The sequence below is a fragment of the Seriola lalandi genome, unplaced genomic scaffold (assembly GCF_002814215.2).
Source record: "Seriola lalandi dorsalis isolate HSWRI2012SDOR001 ecotype SW California unplaced genomic scaffold, Sedor1 jcf7180002054588, whole genome shotgun sequence".
Lineage (NCBI taxonomy): Eukaryota > Metazoa > Chordata > Actinopteri > Carangiformes > Carangidae > Seriola > Seriola lalandi.
In genome coordinates, this window is record NW_019525141.1 from 71584 (window position 1) to 93019 (window position 21436).

General features: G+C 38.8%; 1 protein-coding gene across 1 annotated transcript in view; it reads left to right on the forward strand.

Annotated features, from left to right (window-relative positions):
* Positions 1-21436, forward strand: part of ascc3 (activating signal cointegrator 1 complex subunit 3) — a 162747-nt gene that overhangs the window by 5266 nt on the left and 136045 nt on the right. Inside the window, exons 4-5 of the mRNA XM_023419007.2 lie at positions 4124-4701; positions 13906-14023. Of these exons, the coding sequence (XP_023274775.1) occupies positions 4124-4701; positions 13906-14023 (696 nt within the window). The remainder of the gene's footprint in view (positions 1-4123; positions 4702-13905; positions 14024-21436) is intronic.

Consider the following 21436-nt stretch of genomic DNA (forward strand, 5'->3'; position numbering starts at 1 on the left):
TTGTGTTATACTGATGAAAACATTGTTGGAAGTAACAGAGTGCCATCTACTTTCAGACTGCTTGTATAAAAGTGTGGCACCCTTGCCTTATCCTGTGAGTGCCTAAATAACATAACCTTTAAATGGCTGTATAGTGCTGTATTCACTATAAGTGGATGTTGCACTGCAAGACAGATACTCTGGCAAGAAACAAATACTTTGAGAGAATTTTACTGATATGCCACAAATATATGATATCCACATATTTGTGTCTCGACAAATACGTAAATTAACAAGACATTGTCATTACATTAATGAAAAGAGTAATCTGGTTGCACTCAAAATACAAATACAAATAAAACAGCCTTTTAAATCTTCTAATGTTATAATACCATTGCGCCTTTTCTGAAGGGTAGAAACTTTTAAAAGATCATCTTTTCTAAATGGGTTTTAACCGTCTGATTTATATGGACACTCTTGACATCCCTGACATTGATCCTTCTCTACTCTCTACTTTTATCTGATGGCAAGAAGTTCCACTGAATCAGACATTTCTGCTACTTGTGGAATTTGAGTCAGTGATGTTATTCCAAAAACCTTTTTAAACCTCAGGAGTCACATTATAAAGGTGCACTCGAAATTTGATATTGATCCGATAACACTGACTTGGCCAGGTCATGACAACAACTGTAGAGCTCCATTAAAGCAGTGCAGTTGCCTGATTTCACTGTAGCCATCAGGTGGTATTTCATGCTCAAACATTTGCTGTGGCATCATGGAAAAGGTAAAAATACAACCAGCATGTGCCGAGAAAAACACTTTATTGGTTCATAATGTAGAAAACTGTAAATCTATTGTGCAAAAGGAACAACCCATTTCCATGCCTGAAAATGTGGCGTTTCAGTGCTTAATTGAAAATCTTGAGCCAACACACACTGCCAACAGAAATGTCTGTCTCACATCTGTACAGCAAGACCTGCAGTGCAACTCTGCAAAGGTGCAGAGCAGCTGTAGATGAGGTAGACTACTGAAGAAGGCTTACAGATAATTCTTACATAAAAGATATTAGAGTTTAAAAAAATCTCGGTGGGGGGTGGGGTGGTTACCTTATTTGGTGAGAATGATAATATATGATAAAACTGTTAAATGAAAGAACATCTTTAGGCTGCCAGGTGTGTCACTTCACAGGTGAGGACAGTACCAACATCAACCAATTCCAGTCAGGCTCTTTGCAGTCAGTGTTCACTTTATTAGGAACATCCAGCTAAAACTTATGTAGAGTAATACAATAGTTCTACAGTGAATCCTCCTTAATGAAGGTTCTAATCAGTTTGTATTAAAATTTTAATCATTTTTTTTAGACAGTTGTTGATTCAACTGATCATTTTTGAGGATGTAGTGTTTGAAGCTCTATTACATTTTACATTTTACATTCACTGATATAAATAGGGTGGACAAAATAATAAAAAACACACGCCTGGTGTATGTGTGTGTGTATGTGTATATACATACACACACACATACATATGTATACACATGTATATTGTGTATATTTCATTATTTCATTTATACATTGTCTATCTTGTTTATACTTCTGAATGTTCTTATTTGCTCTGTAAAGTGTCCTGAAAGGCGCTTATAAATAATGTGTATTAGTATTAGTAGTAGTATTAGTAGTAGTATTAGTATTATTTAGTAGTAGGGTCCAGAATTGTGGGACCTCCTTCCCAGAGTGGAAAAATAGATACATTTAAAATTAATAATAAAAACATACATAAGCCTAAAGAATTTATATGTATGTATGTTTTAATAAACCTGCATGTATAAATTAAATGTAGATTGTTAACAAATATGGTTTCAACATGTTATACCATATTAGAATTAATCATATATATTTTAATATGTGTACATTTACCAATTTTACTATGGGTATTTCATATATGTTTTAAACTTAGATCATATCTTCAGCACTGCAAAACTGTACTGTAGGAGGCTATGTAATCTATAATGATAAAATGAAAACATGATTTTAGTAATTTTTGCAAAATTATTACAAATCAAAGAGTGAAATTGCTCATTTACAAAAGTATTCAGACCCTTAATTCAGTAGCTTGTAGAAGCTCCTTGGAAGTAATTACAGCTCTGAGTCTTTTGGTAAGTCAACAAGCACATGCTACAAGCTTTACACACCTGGATTTGGGCAGTTTATCCCATTCTTCCTGGCAGATCCTCTCAGGCTCTGTCAGAGTGGATGGGATGCGTGTATGAACTGCCATCTTTAGGTCTCTCCACGATTGTTCAATGGGGTTTACAGCCGGCTTTGGCTGAGCCACTCAAGGACAGTCAGAGACTTGTATCACAGCCACTCCAGCGTTATTTTGGCTGTATGCCCCAGGTCATATTCGTGCTGACAAGAACACTCAGAGTTGTAAATGCAGCCAAAGGGGTTTCTACAAAGTACTCAATTAAGAGTCTGAACACTTTCGAAAATGAGAGAAATTTTCAGAAATTTGCAAACATTTCTGCATTTTCACTTTGTCATTGTGGATTGTTCAGTGTTCCATCAATCAATGGGCAAAAATGGCAATTTGATCCATTTAAAATTACACCACAACAAAGTGTGCAAAAAGTGAAGTGGTCTGAATACTTTCTCAAACCACTATAAGCTAAAAACTGGTGGTCTGAGGCAGGAGGATGAATGTTGCTTAGTGAGTAGAAATGCTAGGTTATTGTTTTAATGGACTACTGTACAGAGTCTACTGGCACAGACTGGATGTGCATATAATTGGCCTATAAATTTATATCTAAGGTCCAGGAACAACAACAACAACAAAAAAAAAAAACATACTAGATTTACTCAAGACATAGAAACAGGTGTTTGATAGCATGCTGCAATCCCTGCTCTATGACATCAAGTGTTAGCTGAATTTAACAAGTTAATTATGGAGCTTACATGAAAAACTTTCAGATTTTCAATTAGTTTGTGTTTTTCTTCTTTCCTGGTAGTATTTTTCTCTTCTCATTCATCAGTGGAGAGTCACAGTATTTGTTGTTGTGATGCTCTCCACCACTTCATATGTTGAACCTGTCCTCTGTCTGTGTGACTGGATCCAAATAAAAAGTTGCTCTTAAGCACACTCCAGAGAGGATGAAAGCAGCCATTCTGTTCAGTTATGTGCAGCAACCAGTCTGATGCTGCTGGACTGTTTTAATTGGTTTAAATCCTTTTTATCTGTTTCTGCTTTACTCCGCCAACCTTCTTCACTCTATTCTCCCTCTGTCCTTATGACATTTTTTTCGTCTAATTGGACAATTACTCTATTTCCCTTTTAGTTAAGTACGGTTCTGGCTAAGCATGAATTGTTTGGATATTATTGAAATGAGGTGCAGGGACCTTAAACGGTGGTCTCATGCTGTAGTCTTTACCACTCAGAGGAGCAGCTGCTGATTGTTTTCTGGAGCTATGAATAGTACACAGCTCAGATTTAATGGGCATACAAAACTGCTATCTAGATACCACTAATGATAATAGAAAAGGCCGAAGGTGATTGTTACAATCAGTAATAATCCTAATAATCACCGTCATTAAACCAATAATGAATACATCAGATTTAATTGTCCTTTCAGTTTTCATTTCTGCCGATGTCAGAACCAGACTTTACAGAGGCCTGCCAATTAGGCAAGGCAGGAAACTGACTGGGCACACAACACTGACTGGGGACCTAATAGCTACAGTGATGTTAGAGGATATAGAGGAGGAGATAAATCTGATAACATTAAACAAGTGATATTTCTTTAGTGGAAATCTGGAGGGACATTTAGATGGTTGACTGCAGACAATCTGGGAACTTAAATGTAATATATTTCATCACAGCTTGTGGTATTAAAGGTTACATTTATTTGTGTTTAGTCTTCTCATTGAACTTAAGGACAGTACTTGAGTAAAGGTACTTTGTGCATTTCCACCACCAAGTAAAAGAAATGAGTCCTCCACCAAAGATTTATACCAACATTGTTGAGTAGGGAAAAGATGAGAAAACAATGATTTTGCCTGTGGCCCCCAAATCACTAAAACTGGCTCTAGCTTTGTTGACCATTGCAATCATGACATAAAAGTGTAAATATGTTGTCTTTTGTATCACAGTGGGAACTGAACACGGTCAGGAGGCCATCGAAAGTGCTGCTGTCTTTCTGTTTGAGACCTTCCACAACAAAGACCATGTGGGAACAGAGGAGACCCGGGCCATTAAACAGATGTTTGGTCCCTTTCCGGCAGCTGCAGCTGAAGCCTCCTGTGAATGTGTGGCTCGGCTTGTGGCTCCACTTGGAAACTACCGAGTTGAAGACTTTATCCAGACCCAGAGCTCCCATCATAACCCCCAGCGAGGCTCCACTTTTGGATCTAATATTGTCTTCTCACATGACTGCTACACATTGGACCCGCTGGAGGACCTTCCCTGCTCTGGTGTCCATGAGGAGAACGTGAGCCTGGACTTTATCAACTTCCTCAACAATCAGCAGAGCGGGAGGAAGGCCACCAATGAAGGAGAGGCGTTCAGTGCTGGAGGATCTTCTAGCTCCGGGGATGGAGCGATCCTTAGAACAGAGGTGGAGAAGTATCTGAACGGAGGCAACATGATCTCATCCAGTCCAGAGGAGCTGTGCACATCCCTGTTTGAAATGTTGGCCTCCCACAAGAGTGATGATGAGCTGCAAAATGAGGTTTGTGTCATACAATCTCATATACTTGTAAAATTGACCAATATAATAGATTTAATCAGACCCTGATACAGAATTTACAGGACTCAAAGAAAGATGTTGGTTTGGTTGATGGTTATCTCTCATTTATAAAAGTGTTCACACGCTTTATTCAGTACTTTGTAGAAGCCCCATTGGCAGCAGTTACAGCTTTGAATCTTCTTCAGTAGGGTATATGTCTGGGCTTTGGCTGGGCCACTCAAAGATGGTCAGAGATTTGTCCTGAATCCACTTTAGGCTTTTTTTTTTTTTTTTTACCTGTATGCTTCAGGTCATTGTTGTACAGACAGGTGACCCATCGCCCCAGTCTAGGAGGTCATGTTCACACTGGAGCAGGTTTTCTTAAAGGACCTCTCTCTGTTTGGCTGCATTCATCCTTCCCTCAACTCTGACCAGTCTCCCTGTCCCCTGCTGCAGAAAAGCACCTCCATAGCCAGGTGCTGTCATCACCATGCCTCATTGTAGGGATGGTATTAGCCAGGTGATGAACAGTGCCTGTGTTTGCCAGGCATAGTATGATTACAGATAAATTAATAAAAAAATATGCTACTTTTGCTTTGATGCAGCTACTCTCTATGTCTGTAGTCACAACTCTGTGGTCTGTGTCCTGCCTACAGCACTTTCTGATTGGTTACATATCACTAGCAATAGCTTATTAGCAGTGAGAGAAAGAGAGATTTGTGTCAGTTATAAGATACTAGTGCACCGTGGACCCTCTCTCATGACTGGCTGCTGGATGACAGTAGACGAGGTTGTATCAAGGTCTGAGTAAAACCTGGTTTAGCTGACATAGCAAACACCATGGTTAACAGTGGAGCTGGGAGCACTGGAGCAGTCAACAGAACGAGTGGTTTCCATCACCCCTCTCTATTTCCATTACAGTTGATTTTGCAGTGAGGTAATTTTAACCAAGTCTCAGTTTGTAAAGGCTATAGCATGCTGGGCTGTTATCCTGTGTTGCTCTGTGTACAGGGATGTTTTAAAAAAAAAAAAAAAATATATATATATATATTTAATATATATATATCTATATATTAAATGAAAAATGTTTGATTCGTGTATGATGTTTGAATTTGTGTGTTGCAGTGGTGTGTTTAATATTTTGGAGCTCTTATTGATTCTATAACCTTGACCTTCAACAGCAGGCCTTTTGGGTTTGATCCAGATGCTGAATGGATCATGTCCTCGCTGTTACACCAAGTCATCCTTGGCCTTTACCTCTAGACCTTTTTAGACATCTCAAACTTCCCTCATGCCTTTGACCTTAATTGTTAATGAAGACACTTTGGAAATATTAACAACAAGATAGCAGTCTTATTGTTAAACTTGAATTGTTTAACATTGTAGAGGATAGAAGAAGAGATGAGATGAAATGAGTGGCATGTTGTTCTGTTTGGGAGGGGTTGTTACTTTGGCCCAACTCATTAGAAGTAAGTGGTGTATCAGTCCTATAGATATAGCTTACCTTTTGACACACAAGCAGTTAGCAGTAGTAGTTTCTTGGGACACTTAACGTTAAGTTTATAGTGTTGATTGATTTAAGTGTTGATGTATCAAGTCAGCTTACAAAAACCTGTGCCATCTCATACACACTGGTCACCTGTGGCTTGGTTTTTCCAACTAGGGAAGCAATTGTCAGTGAGCAGCACCAGTTCTATTTGAATCAGTGAAAAAGTCTGAGATGTGAGCGGTGGCTCTCCGGTGGTACTTCATATCAGCTGTCACTATTAATGTTAATTCCATCAGTAACTCGATGATGTGTCTAAATTAAACTTGGCTGTCGGTTTGTGTGCTTATGCCGCTGTCAGTACTTGTCAAAGTACTTTGTGAAGGAAGAGGCTTTACTCTGTAACACCACTGTAAAACCACAAATGAACTGAGTGTTTCTTTAGTTCCAACAAATCCAACAGAGTGTACCTTCATCTTTCAGTTGGGTTGTGACATGTCACTGTCAGGGATGACATTCTCCCAACTGAACTTTCATTCATATCCTTTTATCTTATAGACTTAATATTTATGAACCGTGACCTTCAGTCATTTTTCAGTATCAATTTGATGATTTCATAATTACATAATTATTAAATGAAGACAGCATGAAGAAGAAATAATAAAAAACCTAGTATACTTTTCTCTTCAAATAAATCAAATCATTTTCCTTTCAAGTTTCTCCTCGTCAGGGTTGCCAGGTCCTACCTTTGAAGTGTTGCCGCTGGTTGGGTAGAACTATTATACAAATTACATGAATAATATCTATAAATAAAAATCCATATTTTAAATGAAATAATTTGTTACCCAAATCATACCAAACTGAGTCTAGGTGAGTTCGCACACTCGTGAACCATACACACAGTATCTACTGTATCTAATTACACTGAGCCATTTTACGCCCCTTTTAATGCTGAAACTAAACATTGATTGTGCTACTTTGTAGATAGTACAATACATTTGGAAATTCTATCAATGCAGTTGGACTTTAAAAACAGAGGCATATTTTGAATTCTGGTATTGTGCTGGTTTTGATTGGTCATTGGCAACTCTGCTCCTCCTTTATTAAAGAAAAAAAACGTATTAATGAAATTTTTATTGTGCCCCTAGTTTTTTATGTGCTCCTAAATTTTTCAAATTAGGAGCACAAGTGCTCCTTGGGGAAAAAAAGTTGTAGAGTCCTTTGGATTAAGGGGGGAAAAGAAAAAGAGTGCTCCATTATGCTGTTACTGTTCTGTCTCCAGCAGTGGAAAATACTGCTACAGTGCTCGAACCAGTGAAACCCAGCATTATCTTTAGCAAGTCTTTGCCAATGTGATGCGTGGATGGGTCATTTGTTAAAGCCTGTATGTGTAAGAATTTTAAAAAATTTCAACTTTGCTACCCCACAGTGGTAGAATCAAAAACACCAATGGATGTTGATGTACTCCTCCCCTCAACCAGGGACGCTGAGATGGAGGGGCTGAAAGCAACACGTAGACTGTACTAAAGTTTCAGTGGAATTATAAAAACTCTGACAGATCACAAAAAAAGTATAGTTTTTTTATTTTGAGTTCTCACCAATTTGTTTTTGATATGCTCGAAAGTTTTGCTAGGATACAATAAGTAAAATCACTGCTGGAGAGAGATTTCCATTGCATTGACCTGCTGTAACGGCACAGCTAAGAGAGGTTCCAACAGAAGGCAACCCCTTCTGTTTTGATACGCCTCCACATCTGCCTGTGTGAACCAAACAGACAGAAAGCAGATCTTGAAATAAAGCCCTAAGTGGCAGTTTGTGTGTTCCAACCTTATTGTGCTCACCAGAAGGAAACCTTGAGCAGCAATGAGCAGGTTTCAGGCTTTACATAGCAAAGTCATCTCAGCTAGTTTAATTTTGTTTAAAGAAGGAGAGAGTCCAAGCACACACTTTTTTGATCATCTAAATGTTTGCTGAAAAAAATTCAAAATGTAAGTGTCCCTGCAGTAAATAATATCTTATCTTGTCTAACTTATAGTAAAAGCATTGGTGAGCTCACTGATGGGGAAAAAAATCTACTTCCACACTTCTTAATAATATTTTCCTCCGAAGAGAATTGGCAAAAATAAGGTTGGATTGGAGCTAATGACAGGCTGAGAGAGAAAATGGAATCAAAAAACACAATGGAAGGTGCAATTACGATACAAAGTTGTTTCTGCAGTTTCAGCTACAATTCAGCAAAATAATCCATCATTGTGTTGTTTGTTGTACTAAAGGCTTTTTTTTGTAGAAGACATTGAGATAGACTATGCTAAACTTAAATTCATACAGACTCATGGGATGGTTGGGCCGGCCTTTTAAATGTTTTACTTTTTTGACTGTTAGGTATAGCGCCACCATCAGGCCGTTTGCGATCATATTTTTTGAGAAGCATCTGCACATCATTTCCAGTTATCCCTAGCTGGTTCAACCGCATGGCAAATTGAACAATGGCATAAGATGGCAAATGCTGATGATTTTGGTCAATACTCTTCCCCAGAGCATGTGCTCCAAAACTGGTGAAATTCTGTTCACAAGGTTTTGAGATGCCATTTATGGGTTGGGCTACAAATTACAAGGCTTGTTTCCAAACACTGGCTGAAAATATCTACCAAGGTTTATGATGATTGGGCAGATCGTTGGCAACATTTTTTGATTGATGGCGGCCATGTTTTTGGACTTATCTTGCCCATTTATAATAGAATTGTGTATCTCAGTCCCGCAGGGCTGTATACCAAATTTGGTGTTGATAGAGTCAAAATCCAAAAAAGTCTATTCACATGACTGTTTTTCACATTATGCAAATTGTCAAAAAATCCATCATGACAGACATTTATGGGTCCAAGAGGCTTTTTGTAGAACACATTGAGATGAACTTGTGTGTCAAAATTTCAAATGAATTGGATGTACATTGTGAGGAATGTGGCCTTTCCAAAATTGCGTTCTTGGGCCTTAATTACAGGGCTACCGTCTGGACGATTGGGCTCATTTTTCTTGGAAAACATTTACACATCGTTTCCAGTTACTGGGCCAGTTTTATATTTCTAGCTCATTTCTTGCTCATGGCAGTTTGAGCCATGGCGATGAAGACGACAAATAATAATAATAATGATCCAGCACAAACTCAATAGGGTTCTAGCCCTTCTGGGTTAGAACCTTAATAAAGCTCGGGATCAGGTGCACACTGTAGGTTAGCTTCTCATCATGTTAAAACCTCCAGCAGATGTTTTTCACTATTTACATTTACTTGTGAATCAAGAAAGGGCTCCATCATTCTTTCCCCCTTGCATTTTCTCTTGCTTTCATTCTGTCTCCTTTATACTCCAAGGCTTTTGTATTGTCCATATAGCGCCTCTGCTCTCTCTCTCTCTCTCTCTCTCTCTCTCTCGCTCTCTCTCTTTTATCAATTGCTTCACCGCAGAGGCAGAATTGTACAACTTCAGCTGGTTATAGTTGGTTCCAATGTTCCTCACGTAGTTGACATTTAGAAGTGAACTCTCCCACTGACATCTTTAGATGTAGAACGGCCTGTGTGTGTATATATATGTGTGTGTGTGTGAGAGATAGAGTGCACCTGCAGATTCCCCATGCATCTACCTCTGTTTGACTCCAAAGCCAACAGTTAAGTTTAAAGGCTCTGCACTCAGTGCCATTAAAGCTGACAATGGAGAGAACCTGCCTCTTATTATTTCTCTATGGTGACCCTGGATTGCTGACATTTTGTGGTGGTTGCTGAGCACCAGAGGGAGGGTGGTACAGTGGAGAGACATTTAGTGATATAATGTATGCTGATTGGGAAGGCAGTTTGATACTGTATGTTCCAGTAGCCTCACATTAATGATACAATGACTTGTTAAATAAGGAGAGAGATCGAGAGTCTATTGGAAGAGGATTACATTGTAGCATAACATAAACTTATGCATAAAAATTGTATACATTTTGGCGATTCTATAGGATAGAAGTCTAGGGGCTCAACCAGATCACATAAAAACTTTACAGTTAATTTCATATTAATTCAGATATGTGTTTGAAAAAAGGCAAGTGCTAGTTTCTATTCAAGATTGGAATGTGGTTTGTGATTAAAGGTTGTGTTATCTAAACAGGGACAGAGAAGAAGGGGCCAACACTGCTTTGTGTGTCTGTGTATGCATGCGTGAGAAGCCCCTTTTCCTTTGGACCAAAAACCCGCTAAGACTCACTAACACTGGACTTATGTCAGCAATAGGAAAGGGCTGCATTCACTCCCGGGTCAAATGAGTCTGCAGTAGTCACAGGTATTTACTGCCTCTGATCGGCAGTGATGTAAACACAACACCCAGGTGAACATGCTAATTGTCCCCCCTTTTCCGTGCTGTCAGAGGACAAACATTGTAGACAGACTTGTCACCTGCCCAGCACGGTGCTGTTAAAGCAGAAACATGGTGGCTACGTAGCACTCACGCCTGAAATCAGTTTAAAAAACACACAATCATTGATTGAAGCTCTGACATTACAGCAGCACCAACACAGCAGCGAATCTCTAACTGTCTGTGTGTGTGCTATGTAACTGCATGTGATGACATTGGTCCCTGCAGTTGTGTGTCTGTCCTCAGTCTGAACAGCAATTTTATAGCGGGTTTACCCATATATGATCAACCTTCTTATATGCACTAATTTTGTTGTAAACAGGGTAAGAGAGTCCAGGCTTCACACCTCAGTGATAATCACAGTCCTCTTGGTGTTACTTTTCCTACATAATATAATCAAATACCAATGTAGAGGAAGAGTCTTATTGTTAGAAAATGGAGCTTTTGGTTGTTTGCTCCAATTTTGCCTTGTGTCCATTTGTTGATCCTCTGGAGCTGACCATGTGACCCACAGTGTGGTTGTACATCTCTCTGACATGCTAAAAGCTGGTCTGTTTGTGAGAGAAGGGTCCTCTGTTTCCTATCCATTTGATAGTTTGATGGTGGGAAGAGTAAGAAAAGTGGCCTTTAGGGTCTATGAATTTCACATGTCCTTTCTATAAACTCTTTAATAGCTTTTGATTGATGCCAGGCCAGAAAGGTCTGCTACACCATTATCACATTTTTTATCTAGTTTGGTGATACGCATTAGAAAGACTGTAAAGCTAAAAAGTCCTATGTATTAGTAGTGATTTGAAAAAGTGTTTTGCCAGTATAAACACTAACTGTCACTGTTCCTAGATTGGTATAGGTTTAAAAAAAATGTGTTGTTCAAGGTTAACCTTTTGAATTATTCACTGAAGTAAACAGTGTTATAGCACTATATTTTATTAGGACTGGGAATCAAAGCTCAATACTATTCCAAAAAACCTGTCAAGTACTGAACACTGGCTGAAAATATCTATTGATATATTTTAATGCCTGAAAAGTATTGATACATGTCAACGCTTTCTCTTACTTATACAGTTTTTTTTTTAACTTATGTAAATGTTAACACCCTGTTTTATAAGCACACCCCTTCGCCTGACAGTAGTTTTAAGTTATTCTTTAAATGGACAGTTTCTGGTGGAATTTTTGAAAATGAAATTAATTTTATTTGGCAGTTATAAAATTGGCCTTCGTTGATCATTTTGATGTCAGCTACACACCTATAAAGTTTTGTGACTTTATCTTGCACGGTGTTGATGTTATCGGGTGACCTCTGTGCTAGTCTCCACTAAAGCAGGTTTCTCTTGAGCCCCTTTTTCACTGGCCAAAAAACCGGCAACATCAGGCTTTTGTCAGCAATGGAAAGGGTAACAATCAGCATTTACACACGGGTCACATGACTCTGCAGTAGATGGGTATTTATCAGCTCCGGCTCCGATTGTAGTAGTGATGTAAATGCAACACCCACGTGAACCTGCAAATTTTTGCCTTTGCTGCTAATCACACAGACACTGTAAACACACCTGTCACCTGTCCAGCATGGTGCTGTTAAACCAGAAACGACTCGGCTACACTGTGCTCTGGGATGAAAGAGTGAGCTGCAGCCCTGAAATAAGTTTTAAAAACATACAATCACTGATCGAAGCATCTCACGGCTCACTGTTACACTCAGTTGTATATGTTTTGTCAAGTAGAAGCAGGTTAAGTGATTTGGCCAACTGTGTTAGCATTGTTTGTATGATGAGATAACTATATCACAGATATAGAAGTGTTGTGATTTTCCTAATGATATCAAGTTTTTTGTTTGGTCAAAAGCCAAGTGAGAGTTTCCTTCCAACTTTAGAAATACTGTGACATTCAGCTTTAACAATAGTCAGCTATTTAATCAGCAACTTGCATCTGCAGATCTATGAATGAGCATAGAAGTAGCCAATTACTAATAATTAATGCTCTGTTTGAAAAGGTTATATATCTATACTGTCAGCATGTGGTTCCGCAATCTATAGTCTTCCATTCTAATGTTCATTGTTTTTACACCTTCAACTAAATATTTTCATGCCATAATATTTCTGTTCACAAATGAAGAAATAAAAATTAACCATTTTGCACTTTTAAATTCAGTTGTATTATTTTTACATTTAAATTCTAGTATATTGTCATCATATGACATTGACAATGTAACTGTGCTGAATAGTCGAACAAATTTAAAATGCATTTTTCCCAAACTGGAGTTTATGTTAAATGTGTCTCAGGAGAGATGCAGCCATGCTCAGTGGTGCCTCATTTCCAATAATGCTTTAGTTGTTAAAATTTACCAGCTGAAAAATTGAGAAGGCATTGCTGAATATTTAATCACAGATGAAGTAGGACATTTACACTCCTGACCTGTAGCGATGCAGATGCAGATTTATTACACTGCTAATGCTTTAGAACTGGGTTTCGCTGCAGGATGGTGGACTGTACAGAATCCATTTGAAGGAGAAACTCTTCCTCTCAGACCCAGAGGAACCGACACCTAATAGTCAGCTCCAAGGACAGAATTTATGAGTGTTCATTTAAAAAAATAAAAAAAATCCTTTGAGCCGCAGCAGGTGAAACCCCCCCCTCCACTTCCCACCCACTCCCAACATACAGTACACTCAACTCTAATAAAACAGAGACATTCACAGGAACCAATAGAAGTTTAGACCACATATAAAAGAGACCGCAGAGGGAGACAAAGATAACCCCAACAAAGACGATGGCTGACCTGACATCAAAGTGCGTCTGTTGTTTTACTTCCCTGCTGTGCTGACTATTGCCTTCCCAAGGGAGGACAGACTGAAAGACCAAGCCATACCTCCATCCTGAAACCAATCCTGAAAGGGGAGGGGAAAAAATACCGCATTGTGCTACAGGCCTTCATATCTACCATTTTCCGATTAGAAAGCACAAACCTTATATTCACTTCTATTTGGTCTCTCTGTGATATTGATGACTGTCTGTGCTGCCCTGTCTCTGCTGTGCTTTTAATTGTATGCTGCTGCTGTGCACAGGATTTCTTGTTGTTGTTTTTCTGTCACTTACTAAGTGCCAGGTGGCTATATTTGGGAGGGTAAGCGGCAGAGCATATTCTCTACCAGGCGGATGGTAATTACCAGGTGCTCAGCCTTGGCAGTAGCAGCGTGTTAGGGAGTGCTGGTGAGCCATAGGATGTGTATACATGTTTGGATATGTATTTGGATGTGTGTGTAGTGGTATGTAGATGCTGAAGATGAATGTATTTTTTGCTCGCAGACACTGATTTTCACCCCTTCCTCTCTCTCACTCCAGCTGTTTGAGCTGCTGGGCCCAGAGGGGCTGGAGATGATCTCCACCCTCCTCCAGCGAAGGATGACCATCGTCAACTCCCTCCTCACTATCCCACCTGACAGAATTGGCTTCCCACCAGGTGAGACAGCCTCATGGCAACCATGTCATCTCCATGGTAACACAAATTCATTATATCAGCTATTTATATGATATGAATTTAGATCTGAGTTCAGGTCCAGACGTAAGTATTTGGACAGTTGAATATTATTTGTTCTTCAGGCTCTGAGCTGGAGCACTTTCAGTTTGTGATAAATTAATGATGATAATGAAATACCAGGTTAAACTACCAAGTCTCAGCTTTAATTTGAAAAGGTTTACGTCAATATAGAAACAACTGTATGTGAGAGAGAGAGCCCTTGGCCACTAATTATTTCTCGAGCAGCTATTTGTCGTTTCAACATTATTCACGCATTAAAGAGCTGACGCGGTTAACTGAGTTACCATCTAGATTGAGATGGAGACTGTCAGTACGAGGACAGAGGTGAGCGTGCACGTGAAGAAGATAATAATGAGGCTCAAAAACAGCAAAGATCTATCGTAGCGATATCAAAGTTTGCTGGTTTGCCAAAGCAGGTCAGACTGAGGGGCACAGGTCTTGTGGATGTGTGGAAAATTCTGTGCATGATGAAGACACACTCCTTTATTGCTGCACAGCAAGTCAAGAGTGCTCTCCAGGATGTAAGTGCACATGTTTCCTCATCATCAAGAGAAGAATTCATGACCATAACCACTGAAGATTCACCACAGGATACAAACAGAGAGGTCAGGGTGCAGTTCATAGAAGTTTTATAGACTGATGAAACAAAAATCAACTTCTGTCAAAAAGTAATAGCTCATGACCCACAGCATACCACCTCATTTGTCAAACTTCATGATGGTTCTTTTATGGTGTGGCATGTATGGTTGCTGATTGAAATGGCAGAATGAAGAGGAATACTGGATTCAGCCGAGTGAATTTAAACTCTTTGGTCGACATTTCATCATTCAGCTGGACCACAATCCTAAAGATACGGCCAGAGCAACCAAAGAGCTTTTCAGGGTGAAGAGGTGCCATATCCTCGACTGGCTCAGTCAATCACCTGATCGCTATCTGCTGGAGCTGCATTCCAGTTGCTGCAGACCAGAGCCCTTAACAAGCAAGAGATGAAAAAGGCTGCAGTGACGCATCGCCACAGAGGATACAAAGCATCTGATGTCTGTGTGTTGAAGACTCCAGGCAGCCATTGATCGCAAAGGATTTTCCACAAAATATTAAAGATTTTGTTTGACTTCATCTGTATCTGTCTAAAGACTCCAAACTTTGGAGGCTATGTCTTAAAGGGGTTATACCTCCCACACTGTTCTTTGACTATTTATGTAAACATGCTCATATTAAAGATCCATTTTTCCTCTTCTCCTATGATTCATTTGAAGTGTTGATCCATAAGAAGAAAAAAAACCCCATCTCAGTGTAGTTTTCCATCTCCTCTCTCAGGCTTCTCTTCTGGAGCTCCAGTAACAACAGTTCAGTAAGCCAATCAGAAGAGAGGATGCTCTGAGCCTGAAAAACAAAACCAAATCCTTACTGTCTGGACTCTATATACATAAATGAAAAAAAAGAAACACAGATAAACAATGAGTCATTCTTAAACCAGAGTATAGGTAGTGTGTAGCCTAATAATCAGACTGAGGTGCCATTCTCATTTGAGGTCATGTTCGTGGATTTCCGTTTGACAGGAACGTTTTAGAGTTATGTTTAGAGCTGTCTGTCAGCACAACAACAGACCTGTTTGAATTGGTGAATATTATGGAGATGTGAGCAGTGATTCAGAGGCATGGTGGCAGTAATGGTATTATAGACCAGTACTGATGGGAAATATGCCAGCATTACCATATTTACAGAAGGCATTTTTTTTCAAATGCTCATATATATTTAGAAATATGTTTTTCTGAAACTATATAGTACTCAACTATTCTGACTGTTATTTTGACAATGTATTTCACACATAAAATACCCACATAGCTCTCTAGTCTTTAAAAATTGTAATTTGAAAAGATGAACTTGTGTCTCATTTTCTGTTTGTTTTACGTTTTACCAAACCTGGTGAGTAGTTAAACCAATTAACTGATTAATTTAACTGATTAACTGTAATAAAAGCCTGACAGACCTATATTTATCCACAACATTTTGACTTGGCAGAAATAAACTAGAGAGCCAACACAAACTGACATGAGCCTTCTTAAACTGATGGATCTCGCCACCTGGTGATTTGATGTAAAGTGCAGTTGTTGTCATTTGAAGGATTGCCTTATGTGTTAATGACTTCAAGTCAATCTTTAATGCCAGAGGTCATCTGAAGAAAAAGAGTTGATTGTTCTTGAATCCTTTTGGATAAATTGGCAAGACAAATATATCAGCCAATATTTACTTGTTGCTTGTATTCTGTATGTGTACCTTGTGTGTATATCTGTAGATGATTAACAAGAAACTATAGTATAAATTACCATATTAATACATATCGGAGGTAATTTAGAAATAGTGTCTTCATTACACAGTTTATGTATGTATTATGTATTATTTTTACATATTTTGTTTTTCATTTTCTAAAACCAATTTAAAATTAAGCTATAGCCAAATGTAACAATGGTACTACTAAACTACTACTTATACTAAAAAATAACTAATAACTATGTTCCTATTTTAACTGTGTAAGCGCTACGACCAAGGCACACCACTTGAGCGCACAAACTGTGTGGGCGTCTTGAAACACACTTGCTACTTTGGTTCATGTTGGTGCAATATCCTGGTGATGGAATATAAATCGAAGCGTGTTGTGATGAATAAATTGACTCCTAACCATTTACATCATTGGTCTTATCTGAAACACCTGTGCCAGTCACAGAGATGCACGTCAACAACAGCTCAACAAATAGAAAGATGCTCCTACTGGAAATTATATGGTTGTCTGGATGGTGCAGAGTGACATGATCTGAACACACAACACCTAAAATCTGCAGCCAGAGGCAGATGGTGTGGGTTTTTACTTAACTTGTACAATGATGATAGAAATACATTAAGAACTAGCATCACCACCTTGCTGTTGGATGCCTCCGCCCCTCACACTGCTTCACTGAGATATCGTGATCACAAGGTCAAAACCGTGTTTTGTGAGTTCACCATGACCTTGACCTTGACCTTTGACCATTGATCTTTGACCTTTTACCACCAAAATCTAATCAGTTCACCCATAAGCCCATAAGAAGTTCCTTCGAGGCGCTACTGAGATAGGGATGTACAGACAACCAGAAAACAATATGCTGTCGCCAGCGTGGAGGCATACAAATGTTGATGAGGCTGTTTATATGACCGCATCAATTCAATGCCATTTTGTAAATGGTCAATTCATTCTGTATAATGTGACACAACAGTCATTCGTGTTTTACATGAAATACTATGTTTGCTAAAAAGAAAAGTTGGAAAGGAAAAAAATTATGGACAGGATTGATGAGCTGATAGCTGATGTAATCTCCCATTTAAACAACAGAATACCAAGCCATAATCAGAAGAGTCTGAGTGTGTAGTATGGTATGGAGTTATATCAGTCTGATGTCATTTGAGTGTGATTTCAAACAATAAACACAGTGGAAAGCTGTGCGTAATGATCCTGCGTGCTGATGCGGCACAGCTCAAATCAGAAGGTGTAGATTTATCAACATATGTGTCCTCCTGTCTTCAGATTGCTCCTGGGGTTTTCATGTGCAACAGTCTGAAGTCAGAGCAATGGAAACATCTTGTTCATTAGAGAGGTCAGAGGAGAAAGGCCAGACTGGTTGATAGAAAGGCTATGGTCACACAGATAACCACTCTTTACCACTGTGGTGAGCAGAAAAGCATCAGAATCCACATCATGTACAACCTTGAGGTGGATGGATTACAACAGAAGATCACATTGGGTTCCACTCCTGTCAGGCAAGAACAGAAACCTGAGGCTGCAGTGGACACAGACTCACAAACACCGGACAGTTGAAGACTGGAAAAATATAGCTCTGTTTCTGCTGAGGCAGCAGATGGTAGGGTCAGAGTTTGGCATCAACAGCATGAATTCATCGACCCAATCTTCTCTTTCCAATCCAATCATTTGTCAACAGTCCAGGTGGTGGGTGTACTGGTGTGGGGGATATTTTCTTGACTCACTTTTGACCTTAATACCAGTCAATCATGGTCTGAATACCAGTCTATCTGAGTATTGTTGCTGACCATGTTCATCCCTTCATGGCTGCAGTTCACCATCTTCTAATGGATCCTTCCAGCAGAATCATGCTCCATGTCACAAACTGGTTTCATCAACCTGACATTGAGCTCAGTGAACTTCAGTGCACCCCACCCCCCCTCCCCCTCTAATCTCTCATATCAATATCGATATCTGCCTCGACGTCAAAACTCCAGTATCGGTTGGGTGTACTTAGAAATACAGACTGCTCTAGTTATTTCCTCTACTGAAGTGCATAAGTTGTGCATGTTGGTGGTCAGTTTGAACTGCAACAGCCAACATCTGACAGAAGAGTCAAAAACAATTGCAACTTGGGATATGCAGAATTTTTTTTCATACTGTGGGGACTGTAACTGCTAGTATAAATGAACTGATCATCTGCTGGTCTCTACACAGGTTGCTCCTTGATCACTGTGAGCGTTTCTCTGGGGGATGAAAGAAGTATGTTTTGATAAATTAGGCTTGCAAAAAGTCATCTTTTTTTTCCATTCTCTCTGCCAGTCCATATTAAGATATGGCCACAACCAAAACAAAGCTCTCAAGATTCTCTCTCTCTCTGTAGATCTCATCGATTGATGTTGTAATCAGTTCTCATTTTAACATCTGAAGAACTTGGAAGATTACGCTCCTTCCCTCTGCTCTGCCTTTTTATTGTGTCTGTGATGAGTTCAGTTTGATATGGACACATGTGTTGAGACAGATATTATCTGACAGTGTCCAGTGATTTGTAATAACAAATGATGCTTAATTTTGTGCAAATCCACTATGTGTGTTATCAGTGACTTAAGAATCTTGCCAGCAATTTCCTCCTGTTGTTTGGTGAAGATGGGGATGCCCAAAGATATCAGTGTTGGGTATATTGGGGTAATTTCAGCTTTGATATGTCTTTAACTAGCTATTTCCTGAACGTTGAGGCAGTTCCTCTCTTCATCGTGTTAAAAAAAAGAATTATATTTAATGTTGATAAACCAGGAAGTGCACAATATTGACTTAATGCATCATTTATCTTGTAAAGAAAAAAAAGACTGATGTATTATATATTGTTGTTATTATTATATATTAAATATAAGGTATAATTTTCCATGAATTTGACCCATCTTCTCACATCCATGGTAACAAACAGGAACTTTGCACTGTAAACAAATATAGCTCTTAAAATATATGATATAATAATAATGATCTTAAAAGTGAGAGAGAGAGATTTTCAGATTTTTCTTAAAAGTCAACGTCTTTGTCATGTTTTGTCAAAAAAAGCATACAGAGAATGCTATATTGCCTATAACTGCTGAATATGTAAATATGCAAGTGTTTGATAACATAAAACCTTAATTAATTGGCAATATCTTATATACTGTATGTTTCAAATAATTAACAGTATGTTAATACTGTACTTAGAGCTTGCTCCAAGGTTTGTTGTTATTAATATCCTCCAGTTTTTATTATTGCAGTATTGCCAGTGCTTTCTATTTCAATTATCCATTTACACCTGGACCATAAACAGCAATGCAGCTTTTATTTAGACACCATATTTACCTATTTTTTTTATGAGGTTTGTTTTTTTTATTAAATTTGTGGTTTCAATATTGCGTTATTTTGTATATTTTGGTAATAACTATCCTTACATGTATGTGAAAACCTAAATAGCATTTGTCAACAGTAAACAGAAAATAAGGCTGTCTAGATGGTCACTGTTAATTTACCCACTTCTGGCATAAATTGTAACACAGATGTGTACTGTATGTGAAATTAACAGATTGAGATTCTAGCTTTATGTTACACCCCCACTGCCTATCACTGTCAGTATGTTGTTTGAGCTGTGTGGTGCTCTTGTTTTCTTCATGCTAGTGAAATGGCTTGGTCCACTGAAAGGCTATTACCTAAAGATTGGCCTTTCACTTCAACTCAGTTCTTCATTATTTCTTTCACGTCCTTCATGCCATCTACTAGGAACGATGAAGACCAGACTAAAGCCTCCCTTGCGGGCAGGTTCTCTATTTCTGTCCCGGCTTTAATACCTCTCATGAATAAGAGAAATAATCGAATACCATGCCATACTAATAGAGAAAAAGGCTGACATGTGCATGGTGTTACTAAGGCCCAAATAAGCCGAGGCTCTTGTGTGGAATAGGCTTACACTGGTTTTTGCTGTAGTTATCTGGCACTCTGGGTGGCTTAAAGCTGAGTTCATTGATTTTGTATGAGATTGTTTTTCAGGAGGCTTGATAGTGAGCGATACTAAAGCAGCCCTCCTAGTACCAGCCTTCCATACCTGCTGTTTTTTTTCTATTTGAAACGTCGTCTTCCATCCTGAGCCAGCATTGTGTCTTGACCCCCTGTTTCCTTTGTTCGGCAGACTACTTTTCGTGTTTCTCCTTCCTTCATGTGCAGAGTGGAGCTGTAAATAGTTGAAGATGTTGCTGGAAAGATAGAAGACTGATCATTTATCATTGCTAGTGCCACAATGTTTTAATATGTTTTTGGCTGGACCAAAACAGAGTGACCAGACCTATAAACGCGAATGTCCGTGACTGATGGATTGACTGAGAGATCAAGTTACACCGTTGGTTGGCCGGTCAAGTTTTGGAGTTTCCCCATTGGCAGTTGCTCTTTCAGAATTAATTGGCACACAGTCTTTGAAAACAGAGAAATCTCCAGGGTCAGACTGCTTCCCAATAGAATAAATAGAAATAACATAGATGTTTTAGCACCTATACTGGCACATTGAAGGCTTACAGTGAAGCCAGTGTTTTGGGATGTCTCCCCGACACTGTCAATGAAGCTCTAATTTCATTGATCCTTAGTTTAGTGAATGTTGACTATTGGCACTTACTTACAAGTTCTGTCTGTTAGGTTGAAGAAAATCTTACTGACAATTATCCATTTTGATCAGGTGATCAAGTGGATTTTATTAAGGCAAGGTCTCTCACTTGACACTGAGAAGACATTTGGTAATGTTGATTGGAGGTTTTTATTCAGTGTCTCAGAAGGTTTCTTAAATGTGTTAAATTAAATGGTCTAATTTCCCCACAAAACGGGGATCGTCTTTCCCCACTTCTGTTGAATATTATTTATCGAACCTTTATAAGAACTTTTATAAGAAAAGAAGCAAGAATTAAGGGAGTAAAGGCTGGTAGAAGAGAACATAAACTTTTTCTGTGTGCTGATGACATTCAATGCCTGGGTTCAGATCCAGCATCCTCTACCCAGGCTCTCCTTGAAACAGTTGAGTTGAAACATTTTCT